Source organism: Eumetopias jubatus, unplaced genomic scaffold, assembly GCF_037043125.1.
Source record: "Eumetopias jubatus isolate StellerSeaLion01/CBP00866 unplaced genomic scaffold, mEumJub1_p1.0 scaffold_4, whole genome shotgun sequence".
Taxonomy (NCBI): Eukaryota; Metazoa; Chordata; class Mammalia; order Carnivora; family Otariidae; genus Eumetopias; species Eumetopias jubatus.
The window spans coordinates 23625123-23644121 of NW_028274810.1; the positions used below are offsets into that span (position 1 = coordinate 23625123).

General features: G+C 37.4%; 1 protein-coding gene and 1 pseudogene across 2 annotated transcripts in view; one reads left to right on the top strand and one right to left on the bottom strand.

Moving 5' to 3' along the window:
* Window positions 1-18999, bottom strand: part of PLPPR4 (phospholipid phosphatase related 4) — a 41439-nt gene that overhangs the window by 9571 nt on the left and 12869 nt on the right. For both annotated transcript variants that reach the window (XM_028102046.2, XM_028102047.2), the window contains exon 2: window positions 7731-7916. In XM_028102046.2, the coding sequence (XP_027957847.1) occupies window positions 7731-7916 (186 nt within the window). The remainder of the gene's footprint in view (window positions 1-7730; window positions 7917-18999) is intronic.
* LOC114207961 (tRNA-splicing ligase complex subunit RTRAF pseudogene) lies at window positions 3778-4678 on the top strand (annotated as a pseudogene).

Sequence of the window (18999 nt, forward strand, 5' to 3'; positions counted from 1 at the left end):
GGTGTTCAGAATGGACTCGATGTGTACAAATGAATTCTAAGTTATCTCTTAACACATCATCAGTTCAACAAGGTAAAGATGTATTTTTCTTAAAAGTGTTAGATATGTGAGCAATTTCTCTTGAGTAGTTGAGCGAGCAGTGAGAAGAAGCAATCAGGGCACTGTGGAGAGCACTAGTTGAATCTTCTGTGTGCCTATGTACTGGTCAAGGGTGTGATATCGTCCTGGCATTTTCTTGCTGTTGCAGCACTCAGTCTTTGGACCTTTGCTCAACAACATCCAGGGATGATGCCTTATTGATTAATTGCGCAGTGACTGATTCTGCCCTAACTCATAGAGTCATGGCATTTCATCTCTTAAAGCACAAAAACAACATGGTTGGGGGGTTGGGGAGGAATAAAGAAAACACCCGAGCTAGGATTAGAAAATTTACTAGCATATTATCTCAATAAATCAATTCAGAATTGAACAGAAGTTTCAATCCACGGAGAGCATGCATGAGGTTAGAAAGGAGTGATCTAAAGCCAAGCTGTCCAATAAAAATTTCTATGATGATAAAAATATTTTCCATCCTGCCCAATAGGGTCGCCACTACCCACATGTGGCTATTGAGCCTTGAAGTTTAGCTACTACAACTGAGGAGCTGAATTTTTTATTTCATTTCACTGTATTTAATTAAGTATTTAAAATTTAAATCAATTTAGACTTAACATGGAAAGAGCCACATGTGGTTGGTAGCGATTTTGTTGAAGAATGCTGGCTACTATTTCTTAGGTATAAGATTAGAAAATGTGTTTACAGGGGTCTAGGTGGCTCATTCGGTTGAGTGTCTGACTTGATTTTGGCTCAGGTCATGATTTCAGGATCGTGAGACTGGGCTCCACGTGGGGCTCTGTGCTAGACATGGAGATTCTCTCTTAAGATTCTCCCTTTCTCTCCAACCCTCTTCACCCAGTGCTTTCTCTCTCTCTCTCAAAAAAAAAAAAAGGTTTACAATGGACTGAGAGCCATCCTGTAGATTCAGAAGGATTAACATGTTAGATGAAGATGTTAAGATAAAGAAAAGTGTATTTGCTGTAGGATTCTAAGACATAGGACATCAAGAAAGAGACCCAATACATTTAGGCATCATTTCCTTCAAGAAGTTTTCTTTGAAACACCCTACATCACCCTAAGTTGAATTATGTCTCCTTTGTGGCTTCCTTAGCACATCATCCTTCCTTTTTAGCAGAGCTTGGTTAAAGGACACTTCAGTTGTTCCTTTGTTTGTCTCTCACTAGACTATAAGCCCTGAGGGAAGAGCCATTTCTTATTTACCTTTTATTCTCACTGTCTAGCACAATGGTTGGCATTGTGGGATTTGCATTTGTTAACTTCACTGTGGGATGCTTATTGGCTAATTACCGTGGGCATTCAGGCCTTTAGTTATGCTGTACAAGAGAAACAGGATTTGAAATTATAAGTTTTATTTATGTAAAAGAATTTCAAATTTTTAAGATTATCATGCTTAAGAGATTATTGTGAAATGCGACATTGACTTGTAGAAATGTGTGGAGCTGAGAAGAGTCAAATTATAGGAGATACTGGCAGTCTCTTAGATACAAGTGATGATGCCACTTTAAAGGTCATAGTCACGATAAGGGGTTCAAACAGATTTCCCAAGGGAAACTTCCCAGTTCTCATTACTAGCTTTAAACATTTGTTTTATGAAGTATTTAAAATTACAGTTTTTTTAAAACTAATGACAGTAAGCCTACGACCTTCTGTTTTGAGTGTTCAATCTGCTATATTTAATTCTGTAGGTATTATGGTATGTATATAATTATAAAGAATTTTAATTTGTATAAAAAATAACTTTCTTAATGGAATTCTACCAATAACCACACATGTGTGAAAATCATGTGGCATATATGATAAATATCCTGAAGATCAATTGTATAGAAATCATCAAAAGGCGGTTTTTTTTTCAAATCATTGAACAGTGAGTTAATTTGTACTTCTTGAAAAATATCATCCTACATTATCACTTTAAGTTAGACATAGAAACACAATAGGTCCTATATTCTACATAGATAGATGTGACATGATATACCACACACATAAAATAAGATAATGGTTACCTCAAATTCATCATTTCAAGAAAATTAACCACTCATCCTTGAAATGCACTGTTGTATGGTTAAAGATATTGACTTCATCTTCACTTCCTCAAAAATAATTCTGTGAATAATTTTTTCTCCTCTTTTCAATTATATATGTAATGATTCACATTTTGTCCATGAATGCTAAATTATATAAGAATCTATTTGTGTAGTGCCATTAGGGAAATGTGTCTTATCATACAACACAATAGTCATTATCTCAAATGATCTTGAGATTTCAGAAGTTTTATTTTAGTTTTCTAATATGCTCAAAACTCATATGTCAAGAGAGTGCTTTAATACTCTTTGGCTTGATTATAGATAGAGGTTTCTTGTCATTATTTTGACATCACCCAACTGTCCTCTCTAAGAAACATTAATTTTCTCCTCACACTTCTATTCATTTAACCTTGATCTACATGTCACTGCATGAATTTTTAAAGTGGTTCAATTTTGTCCAAAGATGGAATTCTCCTTGGGGTGGGGGGGAGATGTTTCCTAATGTATTTCTAAATACGCCTGCTCGTTTCCTCATTCTAAATGGCATCCCGGTTGTGCTAAAATACGGTTTCAGAGTTTAGGCTTTGACAATAAAATTATTTGTTGCTTTTGTCATTTGTAAATAGGAAACAATTTCTGACAAGGATCTTTTCACAATATTCTATTTAATCTGTATACAGGCCAAAAAAGAATTTTTTTTTTTTTTTTTTTTTTGCTTGTTGAATATCATGGGCAGGTTTTTGGAAGAGATTCTGAAGTGGCTCTGCTTCAGGGGAGACACAGTCACAAATATATTTCTTTTTACTAATCATATGGGCACTGCCTTAGGAATAGCCACCACAGGGAGAACTCACAATCAAAAAGTCTTTGTTGGGGCGCCTGGATGACTCAGTCCACCAATTGTCTTCCTTTGGCTCAAGTAATGATCCTGGAGTCCTAGAATGGAGCTCTGCATTGGGGTCCCTGATCAGTGGGAGTCTGCCCCTCCCTCTCCATCTGTCCCTCCCCTCAGCTCATGCTCTCTCTTGCTCTCTCTCTCTCTTTCAAATAAATAAATAAAATCTTTAAAAAAGTCTTTGTTTTGAGAACAGCAAAAGAGAATGACAAAAAGTGTAATATTTATCATAGTATCTTCAGTGTTTAAATTTGCAGTGAACGTCTTTTGGAAACCCTAATACATTTAATATTGTACATTTTGATTGTCCTAAAGATAAGGTTACTGTCTAGGAACTATAATCAAATTCCAATAGAATCCTCCTATAAAGTTAGGTATACTTATTTTTTAATAAAATGTAATAAAAGTTTACTTCCAGCAAAGAGAAAGTATACATTATTTCTGTTCATATAGATTACATGAAGATTTATGATATCCTGTGTTGTTTTCCCTGAGACACAATCTCCAAAGGACTGAACAAAATGCTTGTTTCATTATTACTTTAAAGTAAATGAAAAGTGAGTATTAAGGATGAAATTTTCCAATTTAAGGGCAATTTCAGAGACATAAGAAAATGTATTTCACAGACATGAAAGGAATTTTTACAGTTTCTGGTACAACATCATTAAGACACGTTATATTTTTAAAATGTCTCTCAAAGCATTTTAAAAAATCTGAAAAGCAGCCTTTCGCCACGTCGCCGGTGCCTGCGCGGCTCGCTCTTCCTCGCCTGTCCTCTCCCGGCCGAACCCGGGGGACCAGAGCGAGACGCGGGGACCATGTTCCGACGCAAGCTGACGGCCCTCTACCACCACAACCTGGCTGGCTTCAATTGCAAAGATGAAACAGAATTTAGAAACTTTATTGTTTGGCTTGAAGACCAGAAAATCAGACACTACAAGATTGAAGACAGAGGTAATTTAAGAAACATCCACAGCAGTGACTGGCCCAAGTTCTTTGAAAAGTATCTCAAAGATGTTAACTGTCCTTTCAAGATTCAAGAGCGACAAGAAGCAATTGACTGGCTTCTTGGTTTAGCTGTTAGACTTGAATATGGAGATAATGCTGAAAAATACAAGGACTTGGTACCTGATAATACAAAAAATGCTGACAATGCAGCTAAAAATGCAGAGCCATTGATCAACTTGGACGTAAATAATCCTGATTTTAAGGCTGGTGTAATGGCTTTGGCTAACCTTCTTCAGATTCAGCGTCATGATGATTACTTAGTAATGCTTAAGGCAATTTGCTTTTTGGTTCAGGAGCGCCTGACCCAGGATGCAGTTGCTAAAGCAAATCAAATGAAAGAGGGCTTGCCTGTTGCTTTAGACAAACATATTCTTGGTTTTGACACAGGAGATGCAGTTCTTAATGAAGCTGCTCAAATTCTGCGATTGCTGCATATAGAAGAGCTCAGAGAGCTACAGACAAAAATTAATGAAGCCATAGTAGCTGTTCAGGCAATCACTGCTGATCCAAAGACAGACCACAGACTGGGGAAAGTTGGAAGATGAACATTTTAGGATTTCAGCTTCTCACCTACTTAGTACAATTGGGAACCATTTACGCTCTGGCATGTGTTTGGAAATCAAATGTCACATTTTCAAGGAAAAATCCTAGAAAATTGACTGTTCTCGAGATTTACCATCATTGCTTTTTCTTTAATAAAGTTCAGGAAAGTGAAAAAGAAATCTGAAAAGCAAACACTCAGTGATTTATATTTAAATGCCTGTATCAAAAATCAGTTGATCTTCTTTTGTTCATGTAAAGATTCTTTTAAAAAATATTGCTGACATGAGGTCTTTTGTTTTGCTTGCTCTTCTGTCAGATGAGTGGGTGAATACAGTGCTTCTCCTCACAGAAGTGGCCTTTATTTTTTTTTAATTTTTTTATTTAAATATAATTTAGTTAACATACAGTATATCATTAGTTTCAGGGGTAGAATTTAGTGATTCATCAGTTGTATATAACACCCAGTGCTGATTATATCAAGTGCCCTCGTTAATGCCCATCAGAAGTGGGCTTTGAAAACCCTTTCCAAAAGAAGGATTCTTCTTGTTCTCCTCCTCCTCACCACCCCATTTTGTAACAGGTTTATGCTACCATATAGATAAAAAGAAAACAGCATCCTTGAAAGTTGGCAATTAGAGTCTACTTGTTATTTTTCACCTTCAGGAACAGAGAAGGAAGAGATTAGAGTAGTAACTATGTAGTAAGATTAAAGACAGAATTATGGATCTGGAACAAGAAGACTATAGACCCCATAAGACCAATGTTGAGAAAATGAATGTTTTGGGAGAAGTCCTTAAAGATAGAGGAGAAAATGAAATTGGAAAGAAATCTAGAAGAAGTGTGATATATGTTTGGATAGAAAGGTGTGAAAGCAGTATTTGATGTGAGCAAAATCAAGATTTGTTTTACCACTGAGTTGGTTATCCAGAGCTATGAACCCATTGTGGAAGAAAAGAACCACTGACTTCCTGGAGTATTGTGGAGCTCTAAGTGATATGGAGGAACTTAGGGACCCCAGAATATAAATATTTCCCTAGTTTGCCTCTTGTTCTATTAAGAGGCTTGCAGCTACTATGGGGGCCCTGTGGAGACTCTGAGATTTAGTGGGCCCTTTGTAGGAGGAATTGGCACTGGGCTCCCGAGGTCCAACGTGGTGAGTGGCAGCCATGGCAGATTTGCCCTGTCATTTCTCAAGGTTCAAGGAAGAAAGCTTTGGCCTGGAAGCCCTGGAAAACATCCCTAAATGGCATATTGAGAATTTTTTAAGGAAATGAAGGATTCACAGATGCAGGAACACAGCAATGAGACCAAGGTCATTGTCCCCAGGATGTGTAACAGTGTCAGCAAAGGGATTGATGTGAGGTAAACGGTGTCACCAACAAGTGCCACAATTAGACTTGCTTTCCTAATAACTTAATAAAATACCCTAAGGAAGAAAGTCTTCTGGACATATAAAAAACAAATTATTTAAATGATTAAATATCAAACATAGTCTTGTGTTAAATAACACAACATGTTCAACATGAACATTTGTACAGAATTTTATTTATTTTATTTCAAGTATTCTATTACAATAAATTTGGGGGTTACACCCCAACTAGGAGAAATGCTTTCTGGTGTAACAGTTTAAAGCATACATTCTTTTTGCTCTTATCAAATGACTGATGATATGGATTTTTTAATAAGTCATTAGAGAAATGACAGGAAAATGCTGTTATTCTGAGCAACACTGCATTTAAATATCTTTTATTAGAGTCTCAGCTATTTCCAAGCACATCATTAATAGTTCCAATCACCCTGGAGTTAACTGGAGTTCAAAAACTCATTAATTTACAAAGGATTTTGAGACCTTTTAAGTATGATAAAGTTGTATGGAATATTAAGTTCTATTTTACCTCCTGAAAATGTTTTGTATAATTTATTTAGAGTGTAAACATATGCTGTAATTATTTAATGCAGGGGAAATTTTGAAAAAACAAATTCATAGCTACATAAAAGTATAAACTTTGGAAGGCTTATGTATAGACTTTTCTAAGATTGCTGATGTGCTGAACCAGAATTGGCCGATTCATTAGGGAATCTTGTAAAAACTCCATTCAAATACAGCTTTTCATTTAATAACCACTTCCTCTGACATTCATGAGCATGATAAAAGCAAACTAAGAGCTCCTACTGGTAGAAATAAATATTATTAACCTTGAAATATGTTTCTTTTAAAAAATTTTTTTTTTATTGTTATGTTAATCACCATACATTACATCATTAGTTTTTGATATAGTGTTCCATGATTCATTGTTTGTGCATAACACCCGGTGCTCCAAGCAGAATGTGCCCTCTTTAATACCCATCACCAGGCTAACCCATCCCCCCTTGAAATATGTTTCTTGTCCTTTATGTGGGATTCTGGGCACAGAAGAGATGGTGGAAAGGCTTGTCCAGTCTTACTATTAATGGATTAATGAAAATGTGTTTATTCATAATGTGTAAGTTCGCAAACTAAAAATAACTATGTTTTAAATTCAACTCCAGTAAGTTAGGGCATTTCTTTACAGTATATATTTAAAAATACAAACGCCTGTCTTGCATCTATTTTATTTTGGTGTGTGCACACATGCGTGAACCAACGTGCCAGTAATGTGAGTTGTGCCCTTTTTACCTTGTAACTGTTGGTGCTCAGTGCTCATAATCAATAAAAAGTGCTAATCCAGTACAAAATGAAACTGTAAGTGATATCAAGATGCTTTTTGAGAAGAAAGTTCTTGGCTATATAATTAATTTGTTTTTCCCTTCCAGCTTTCCAGACTTCAGAGATACCATATCAACACATTAATTAGGAAGTATATCAGAAATGTCATATTAGCTATTCAAGGGGAATTATGCAGTTACAAACATTTTTTTAGAATGATTTGTAAAACTGAACATTAGAGACCCATCAATTTTGCAATTATACAATCTTAACTTTTAATGCCAGTGATTTTCAACTATTAAGTCACATGACATTTTCAAAATATCTTAAAGACATGATCTTTTTGTTACAAGATGTTGAGTTCACTTTTTGTTTGTTTTTAACCCATTTGTTACATACTTGTGGTCATTCTTAGTTTTTTGGGGACTGGCAGACATAATTTGGGGGCAATTCTTACCGTAATTGCAGGTCCAGCAAAAGCCAAGCTCAGCAACATGAGGAATGGAATTGCCTCCTGGGTTGGCTCAATATACGGCATGCTAAGACTCCGGTCATAGCAGCTAAATCCAGAGTGCACAGGTTTGAAGACATCCGTGAGTTCAAGGAAATACAGGCTAACCACCGATGATGCCAATATAGGCAACTGAGAAGGAAGGATATAGAAAAGCAATTTATTATGGTGCACGGGTCACACATAGGACCAGTGCATCTTTAAGACGAAACAAATGGCTATTTCCCCTTCTCTCACCACTCTCCTCTGATCTCAGACTTAAAACCTTTCATAAATGCTTTGGCTTCTGCTTTCAGAACATCTAATTCACCTACCTCTGTCACCAGCCTGCTATGAGCCCATGTCTTGTCCCTCACCTTTGCTCTCAGATCACCTCCTAACTGGTGTTGTACTTTCAGTCTTCTCTTCCCACCCCACCCCACCTATCCATTTTCCACCCAGCAAACCAAGGGGTCTTTGGAAAATATTTTTGATCATATCCCTTCCTATCTTAACCACTATAGTGCTTTCCATTCTGCCTGAATAATATCTAAATGTCACACCGTGGAGTATAAATTTCTGCATGAACTGGCTCTTGTTTCAGTTTCTTACATTTTCTTGTACAATGTTTTTACAACTCCCCAGCCTTCTGCCCACTATAATCTAATTGGTTTCCACACTTTTCCCAAACAGTCACATTCATTTCTACTTAGTGTCCTTTGCGTTTGCCGTTTCTTCTTCTTTTTGTGCTCCTCCTCTGGCTCTTTGTATAAACTGGCTTCTTTTCATCATTTAATGATGACTTCCTGTCATCAGGTCTCCCAACAGCCAGACGAGGCAACACGGGCCCTTCCCAGTGCCACCGGGCCTAGTGGGAAGTCAAAGGTGAAAGGCAGAAGGACTAGACAAGATGGTGAGGCCCACAGGAAAACAAAAGCTGGGAGTCAGAGTTCAAAATCCATGGTCCCCAAGGGCAAGAATGGTGCTGCTTTTCCAGCCAAAACAAAGAAGACAGTTGCCCTAAAGAAGTCGCTGACCATGCGGCCAAGGAGAGGCCCAAAGCCAAGGCCGCTGCTCCTCCTAGGGGTGGCAAGTCTAAGATGGTGCATGAACCCCTGGCCAGGAAGACAGAGGCCCCCAAGGGCTCGAGGAGGCTGGGCATGCCCACCAATGCTTCATCGTCCAAACTGGCTAGTAGGAAGGCAGAGGCTGAAAGCTAGAGCAGGGGTGGAGACACGGAGATCCTGCCTGAGCTTTTATTCCCAATAAACCGTCACTCTATTTAGTTCATTGTAAACTATTTATCAACAAAGGCTTCCCCCCCACACACACACAAAGGTAGCGCTTGATCCATCCTTCCCTCTCTGCCCTTATCATCTTGCTTGATTTTCTTCATGGCATCGATCATTAACCAAAATTACCTTGTCAGTTTAATACTTCACCTGTTTATTTTTCATTACCGTTTCTCCATCTCCCACTGAAATACATGTTCCATGAAGTGAGAGTCTGCCAGTGATATTTATTTATTGTTGAGTCAGGGCATAGAATTGTTCCTGGCACATGGTGGTAATGTAGTACATCTTTTAATAATTTAATACTGCAATAAATGCTTGTTGATAAATGACTGATTGAATAAGTTAATAACTAGACTAGAGTTATCAGATTTAGCAATGAAAATACAGGTCACCCAATGAGATTATAATTTCAGATAAGCAATGAGCAATTATTAGTATAAGTATGTCCCATGCAATATTTGGAGGATACTTATGCTAAAAATTATTTACGGTTTATCTGAAATTATAATTTCACTGGACGTCCTTTAGTTTGTCTGGTTAAACCTAAATTACACATTTACCTTTGAGACTTTGTATTATGGATTCAATTATTTATTCACTCAACCTATAATATGCCAGGTAGCATGTGGATGCTAGCTATCATATGGTTGAACAGGACATGGGCTTGGCCAGCAAGGATCATAAGATTATGAGACACCTGCTCTCAACTTAAGAGAAAATACTGCATATACATTGATGGTAGACCTTTCAGAATCTGAAAATTCAGATTAAATTGCACATATATTAAGAATTGTTTAGCTTAAGGCTTTGTTACTTGTGGAGGATAAAAGATTTAGATGACTAAACAGAGCAGGTTTTTGATGAAGACATTATTGACCATCCATGATATCTGGTTGTTCAGTTAAAAAAATAAATCTACAAAACAGCATTATGCCTTCTATTCCCAAGGGTCTTTTTATAATGAGGTGAGAATTACGTTTATTAGAAAAACTATGTATAGATATTAATTTGGCATTGTCCTCCTGTTTTTCAGATTGATGCTTTTCAATAGAACAAAAAGTACATCAAAACACTCACATTTCTCCCATTAGAACCCATGATCATTTGATCACTCCAAATATCTGATCATTTCTCCCCACCACTCCTTTCCTGTAATACACAACTAGGAGCTTTCAGTTTCAACCAATAAAGAAAGCATCACTTCATGCTGCATGTGCGTGTTTGAGATTTTTCACTCAAATCCACTTAAATATATTTTACTTTTAATTTAACAAATAATGCATATAGCCCTTATTATGTGCCATCAGTTTTCTATCTTAGAAACCTTAAATAATTTTATTAAATCATTTTTAACTCATTTAACTTAAGACTTTTTATTATGATATAACATAGGTGCTATTATTATCCTTGTTTTGTAGGTGGAAAAGCCCAGTCTCCTCTAGTAAGTGGCAGAGGTAGCTTTTGAGCCCATGAATTGTAACTCCAAAGTCTTATTTCTTAACCATTATTCTACGCTTTTTTTTTTTTTTCAAAAATGGGATTAGAGTTTTAGGATAATGAAATACAACTAGCATCAATTAATGGGGGGTGTTGTTTAGCTTAAAGTTCTGTTTAACTAAGGGTTTCTCTTTGCAAATCTTTAGATAAAAATAATGTATCACTTTAGCATAAATAGACATTATCTTAAAAGTACTGTCTCCATAAAGTCAGTAAAAGTTTTCCCTCCATTAATGTGAATGTTAAGTATTTCACTTTTTTTTATTATGTTATGTTAATCACCATACATTGCATCATTAGTTTTTGATAAGTATTTCACTTTTAAACCAGATTTGATGACCCATCTTCTTTCCTCTTTCCTTCATGCCTTTAGTTCATATTTTAGGTCTTATAAAGATATTTTGTAAATGGGAGTCAGATCTGAGCCCCTTGATACCTACGCAAATGGCATTTGATCATCTCAGTTTAAGATACTAATGCTCCAGTAAAGTGAGTTTGATATCTTCTGCAGAAAGGTGAACAAAATTTAATCAACATGACCAGTCTGAAAATTAAACAAATCTTCCTTAGGAAAGACATTATTTGCCATTGAATTTTGTGGATGATTACTTTAGAATCTGCTTACTGTACCAATGAAGATATAGCCGTGAAATGAAAGTTCTATTACTGTAGTGTCTGTGTGTACACATGTATGTACATGTCTGTGTGTACACATGCATGTACATGTGTCTCTGTGTACACATGCACGCACGTGTCCACATGTATGTACGTGTCTGCATGTAACATATATGTACGTGTGTCCACGTGTACACATGTATGTACGTGTGTCTGCGTAAACAGGGAGGGACACTCTGAATTCAACATACTGTAGTCAAACCAGTGGGGTCATATAGTTTTCAAGGGAGGTTCTAATATCAGCTCTTCCACTCACTACCACCAGCGTGACCTTGGAAACGTTTCCTTAAATCTCGTCTTCTTATCTATGAAATAGGAACATTGACAGTACATTCCCATCATCACAGGCAGTTGAAAGGATTAAATGAACTATTGCAAGTAATTTTCAACAATACCTAGAATGAAGAATAGCTTATAAATGTTAGTATTATTATTATTGTTGTTGTTACTGTAACTATTAATAATACTATACTTGTCAAATGTCCCCTTTCTCGTAATTCTTTATATGGTAATCCTTTTTGAGAGTAATTTCCTCACTCTCAATTCCCTAGTACTTCTTTTTAGGAATTTTTTTTTCTTTTTTTATTATTATGTTAATCACCATACATTACATCATTAGTTTTTGATGTAGTGTTCCATGATTCATTGTTTGTGCATAACACCCAGTGCTCCATGCAGAATGTGCCCTCTTTAAGATCCATCAGCAGGTTAACCCATCCCCCCACCACCCTCCCCTCTAGAACCATCAGTTTGTTTTTCAGAGTCTATCGTCTCTCATGGTTCATCTCCCCCTCTGATTTACTCCCCTTCATTCTTCCCCTCCTGCTATCTTTGTCTTTTTTTTTTTTTAACATATATTGCATTATTTGTTTCAGAAGTACAGATCTGTGATTCAACAGTCTTGCACAATTCACAACGCTCACCATAGCACATACCCTCCCCAATGTCTATCACCCAGCCACCCCATCCCTCCCACCCCCCACCACTCCAGCAACCCTCAGTTTGTTTCCTGAGATTAAGAATTCCTCATATCAGTGAGGTCATATGATACATGTCTTTCTCTGATTGACTTATTTCACTCAGCATAACACCCTCCAGTTCCATCCACGTCGTTGCAAATGGCAAGATCTCATTCCTTTTGATGGCTGCCTAATATTCCATTGTGTATATATACCACTTCTTCTTTATCCATTCATCTGTCGATGCACATCTTGGCTCTTTCCACAGTTTAGCTATTGTGGACATTGCTGCTATAAACATTGGGGTGCACGTACCCCTTCGGATCCCTACATTTGTATCTTTGGGGTAAATACCCAGGAGTGCAATTGCTGGATCATATGGTAGCTCTATTTTCAACTGTTTGAGCAACCTCCACACTGTTTTCCAGAGTGGTTGCACCAGCTTGCATTCCCACCAAAAGTGTAGGAGGGTTCCCCTTTCTCCGCATCCCCGCCAACATCTGTCGTTTCCTGACTTGTTCATTTTAGCCATTCCGACTGGTGTGAGGTGGTATCTCATGGAGGTCTTGATTTGGATTTCCCTGATGCCGAGCGAGGTTGAGCACTTTTTCATGTGTCTGCTGGCCATTTGGATGTCTTCTTTGGAAAAATGTCTGTTCATGTCTTCTGCCCATTTCTTGATGGGATCATTTGTTCTTTGGGTTTTGAGTTTGATAAGGTCTTTATAGATTTTGGATACTAGCCCTTTATCTGATATGTCATTTGCAAATATTTTCTCCCATTCCGTTGGTTGTCTTTTGGTTTTGTGGACTGTTTCTTTTGCTGTGCAAAAGCTTTTTATCTTGATGAAATCCCAGTAGTTCATTTTTGCCCTTGCTTCCCTTGCCTTTGGTGATTTTTCTAGGAAGAAGTTGCTGCGGCTGAGGTCGAAGAGGTTGCTACCTGTGTTCTCCTTTAGGATTTTGATGGACTCCTATCTCACGTTTAGGTCTTTCAACCATTTGGAGTCTATTTTTGTGTGTGGTGTAAGGAAATGGTCCAGTTTCATTGTTCTGCATGTGGCTGTCCAATTTTCCCAACACCATTTGTTGAGCACCGCAGGGATCTGCTGGGTTTGGAGACTCCACACGCGGTCGGGTGCCAGAGATTTTTAGGAATTTAAAAAAATTTTTTTTTTTTAAATTTGAGAGAGAGAGCATGTGCAAGTGAGAGAAAGATAAAGTACAACCAAGTGCAGATGGGCAGAGGGAGAGGGAGAAGCGGGCTCCCTGCTGAGCAGGGAGCCCGATGTGGGGCTCGATCCCAGGACCCTGAGATCATGACCTGAGCTGAAGGCAGACACTTAACAGACTGAGCCACCCCTGGGCCCCTCTTTTTTAGGAAATTTTTATATGCTGTTCTTTATTACAGTTACCTGCTATAAGTTAGCTGGAGCCTTTGCTCTGCTTCCCAAATGAAAATCTCCTTAAAGTGGGGGCCTAATCTTACTCATTTCTACACTTCCACTAATATTATACATCAGAGTGACTTCCAAAATATATGCATATATATGAATATAATAAATTAATTTTTTGGTGAAAATAATTTCCTTCAGTAATGTTATGCACCTTAGTCCTTTCAGACATCAGCCTGCTTTCAAGATTTTCCCAGTGACACCGGTTTTCTATCCATGTATTAATAGCTTTTACAGTTCTATGGAAACATGTTTCAAGACTCTCATCTGTTTTCAAAATAATGACCATATTTTTCTTCCTTTTGGTATTGGTTTCTCTGAATTTTTTAAAAATCTTTTATTCTTTGCATTCAACTTCAATTTGTTTTTAAGAAATAGTGATTTGGGGATGTCTGGGTGGATCAGTCAGTTGAGCATCTGCCTTCAGCTCGGGTCATGATCCTGGGGTTCTGGGATCAAGTCCTAAATCCGGCTCCTTGCTCGGTGGGGAGCCTGCTTCTCTCTCTCCCACTGCTCCCCTTGCTTGTGCTTTCTCTCTCTCTCTCTCTGACAAATAAATAAATATCTTAAAAAAAAGAAATAGTGATTTGAACAAAATATTTATAATATTTGAGGAAAAAGTAATTTTATACATTGTTGTCCTATATTGTATTTTACTATCAGATAACATAATAAATTAAATTACAATGCTTCCTTCTAACACACTTATCTTCAGAGGTATCTTTCATCTTTTGAAATACTCATCAACAAAACTTCTTTTTGAATGGAAGAATTTTAACAGATGGTATGTACTAATTTGGGTACAGATATAGAATTGATATATATATACATAATAAAATCACACAGACATCTTTCAATTGCATTTAAAATGAGATTTTAAAAGAGATTTTAAAAGATCCATATAGGCAGGCATTAGGAATTTTATTCTCTAGTTATTTTGTAGCCAAGAAAAAAGTATGAACTTGCTATTTTTATGCAGTGATACAGAGGAGGGAAATTACCTGAAGATTAGGAAATTTTTTTTTAAAAGAGATTGATTCTTATAATTACCATCTGCTAAGGAACTTGTGAGTAAAAATAATAGAAGCAATCTTTAAGAGACAATTACAACAGTTTTAGAGGACAAGGCAAACAAAAGAAATGCATTTCAAAAGATTACATTTGCTAGATAATATTGATTTTTTGAGGCCTATTTAAAAAAAAACAAATCGACGGTATATATCAATTTTAGCAAAACATTTTATGGAGTCTATCGCGACATTTTATCTAGGTCAGATAACTTACTTGATTTTAGCATGTTGATAATAAAAACAAGCTTTCCTTCTCATTTGGGAGCATCTACTTTGCTCTTGGCCTAGAGTAATACAGGTCAGTTCCATTCTTTTCCTTTTTCATGGCCATCATGAATGTAGAGTCTTATGAAATCCTCTTAAACTGGTGGGAACATAGTCGCAAAGAGCCAATTAATGTATATAATATTAATGCTCCTTTATTTATTTATTCAACAAATATCTCCTGAGAGCCTGCTAGCGTTAGGCCTTGCTCTGCATCCCGGGAATACAGACGGAATAAACCAAAGTCTTTGTTCTCATGAAGATTTCGTTCTCGCTGAGGAAGGCAGATAACAATTTAAAAATTATAATATGAGAAAGAACATAGACTCTAAAGAAGATAAAAGAGAAGGCTGTGGTAGCTGAGCGCCTGGATTGTTCTCTTAGATCAGGAAAATGACACCTACTTAAGTAGGTGTCATTTAAGCAAACAGCTTCACGGGGCAAGAAAGAACTAACCATCTAAAAACCAGGTAAAAGGCAGACTCAAAAGGGAGAAGTGACAGAAGTCAGAGAGGTGGATTTAGGGCCAAGCTTTGCCGAGAATTGAAGACTGTGGCTGGAGTTAATATTTTATGCAAAGTATGTTTGGAAACGCTTTGGAGAATTTAAGCAGAGGTGTAATATGACTTGAAATATATTTTACAGACGTCACTCTGGCTGTTGGGTTGAGGATGAATTGTGGGGGGTCAAAAGTAGAAGCAGAGTGAAAATTTACAAGGCTTTTCAAAACTCAGAAAAAACTTACTGACTACTACGTAGTGTGCACCTGACACTGCTCTGCAAGTGAGGAAGACCTCAGTCAACAACAGAAAACTCTCCGCACCCAAGGAGCTTCCCTACTAATGGATGTGCGGCATCCACTGCAGCAAGCCAGGCCAGCCACAATCACAGGTGCAGTACTGGAGATGTAGAGAAGTTGTCAGATCCGGATACGATTTTGGAGACAGAAATGACAGGACTTATTGATAGTCTGGTCCCTGAAGGAAAAAGAATCAAGGCTGATTTCAAGGATCTGAGGCTTGAGCAATCAGGTCAGAGACATCATTTATTGGAAGAGGGAAGGCTGGGAGAAGCTTGAGTAGGAAAAATCTAAGGTTCTGTTCTAGAAATAGGAAAGTTGAGATGCCTCTTAGGTATCAAAATGTAGCTGTCAGAAAAGAGTAAGATGCCAATCTGGACCAAGGCTGCTAGTGAAAAACTGCATATGATTGATACAGGATGATTTAAACAACATCACACTGGCTTTTGAACGCTTGCCCAAGAAATTTCAGAAATTACTTTGCTTTTACTACGAATAATGGCACAAGAAGTCAAAGAATGTAATTGTGTAGATCCATACCACTCATATGCAAGAGGTAATGTACAAGAAAAGAAACATTTTTAAATGGGAATAACAAATTTAATTTAATTTAATTTATTTTTTTGTGAATAATAAATTTTAAGTGGGAGCCTGGGAACCAATTCTGATAAAGTATCCCCAAATCATATAAAATGTGAAATTTAGAACATTAATACAGTATATTGAAATCAAGTTGAAACTGGAAGAAATATTAGCAGATCAAAGTAATTTTACTAAAACTTGTGCCACAAAGGAGGTTGTCATAGGTCAACACAGTGATGATAGAATTTTCCACTTCTTACAGTGCAATATTTAATGACATTTCTAGTAATGTTTCCTTAAAATATTGGCAATTACAATAACTAAAAATATATACTATAGTATAGTATAGGGCTTTATAGTTTATAACACTATCTTAATTGCAGCATATTTAGATGAACTACAATGAATCTCAAAAATACGGGTTATAAAAAACGCACTGACATGTGTAGTGTTGTTCAGGGAAGGAAAAGGTCAAGAACGAGTCTGTAACACCATTCAAGGTCTAGGTATCTAAATTAGTTTTCACAAATAAACTGGCTGTGGTTTAAATGGCATGCATAGATACGAATTCAAACGGGACAGTGTGATAGAAGGAGACCAATGTCAGCCTTAGAGCCAGGAGAAGCCACTTTCTCCCTTCCTTTATTCCACTAGCTTCTAGAATTTGGGGCAAGTCGCTTAACCTTCCTGGGCCTCATCTGTTCTCAGTGAAATGGGGGGCTGTTTACATTGCCATGTAGTTCTAGAATTCTCCATGTGCTGGCATGATTTCAGAGACATTCCACTCCTTTCTTTTACACGGTCACTACCCTCTATAATGTATTAGGTCTTCTACCTCTGTCCTCTGCGTGATTCATTTCATCCTCCACAATACTTCTAGGCTGAGTTTTCTTTAAGAGTGTCCCACCAATAACTGAATGAAGTGCCAATTTTTTAGAATGACACTCATGACCTTTTATATCATAGCCTAATCTGCCTTTCTTGTTTAATTTTGTTCCATACCTACTTTCCACTGTCCCAACTCACAAACAGCCATTACACTTAACGTCTCAAAAGACATGTTCTAGGTCTCTGCTTGACATTACATTTTCACATTTGTGTCCCATAAAAATTGTCCTCATAAAGGTCAAAATGACATGATTTTTTCTCCCTGAAAACTTCTCCATGCTCTTCATTCAGAACGGAAGACTCTGACTCCTGTACTCCATATATATTTTATTGTAGGACCTGTTTGCTTGGGACTGTAGTTTTTTGTATATTACCAGCCCTAGTCTTAAGATTAAGTACTTAAAATTGAGACCTGTGTATTTCACACAGTGCTATGAATGTTTTAGGTGTTCAGTAAATGTTCACCGAATTCAACCAAAGAAAATAGGACATTACTATTAAATAAACAGAAAACATGAACAATTTCTTAACAATCCCATAGCATATGTTTTGGGGATGTGGGTGCCAGAGACTGTGTTAAGTTCTTTAACAGATTGCTGCATTCAGTCCACACCTTATAAAGTATCTACTACTGGTATTCCCAATTTACAGATGAGAAAACTGAGGCAGATGTTGGTTACATAAATTGTCCAGGGGTCACAAAGCTGATGAGTGGGAGCACCCAGATTCCTACCCAGGTGCCTAAGTTCAGGAAACATGCTGTCAATTTCTTTGCTCATGGCTCTCAACCTACTTTCCCCTCAACATTGTTACAAAGGCTGATCGTCAAAAGGAAAGAGGGTGTTGCAGGGAATGTGTGCCATTTAAAAAAAGTCACCAACTTCTTCACTCTTAAACAGTTTCTCTACTTCTTTAGCTCCCAAACATGAACACTGGTTCTTTTTTTTAAAAAAAAAAATTTATTTATTTGACAGACAGAGTACAAGCAGGGGGAGCAGCAGGCAGAGGGAGAAGCAGGCTCCCCCGGAGCAGAAAGCCCGATGCGGGGCTTGATCCTGAGACTCGGGGATCATGACCTAAGCCAAAGGCAGGCGCTTAACGACTGAGCCACCCAGGTGCTCCATGAAAACTGCTTCTTGTGCTCAAATCTACTACCTATCTTTTCTACAGCTCAGTTAACTTTCAGTTACTGAAAGTAGAATTTATGGGGCGCCTCTGTCAAATAAATAAATAAATAAAATAAACAAAAATAAAAACAAAAGAAAGTAGAATTTATCGAGCAGCAATTCATATCTAAAAAGAAAAGCGCTTTTATTGGGTTTTCATGTAAGCATCATGACCTCTATGGGAACTGTAAGATAAATTTTGAGGAAAAGACCCTGCTCCAGATATGTTAAACAGCATGCCTGGCTTCTAAGTACCAAGCCAGAGTGGGGAGCCGTATCTGTTCAGTTCCCAGAAGCATGAGCCTCCCTCCACCTTGCTGCTGCTCTGGCACATGCCACCATCTGGCATTAGTCTGGTGCTTTTCAGGAAAGAAGAACCCCAGCCTTCCGTGGAAATGCCGTGTGAGGACAGAGGCGAGAGATGGCCATGTGTGCGATGGGGTTTCAACAGTGGCACCAAGAGTGAAAAGTGCTAGGCACTTTCAAATCACACTCTTGATCATCTGATAGTCCAAGGTCTTAAAGCTCTTCCCCATGCGGTTTCTCCAACGGAATTTTAATGGTTTTTGGTAATATCTTAAGAACGCT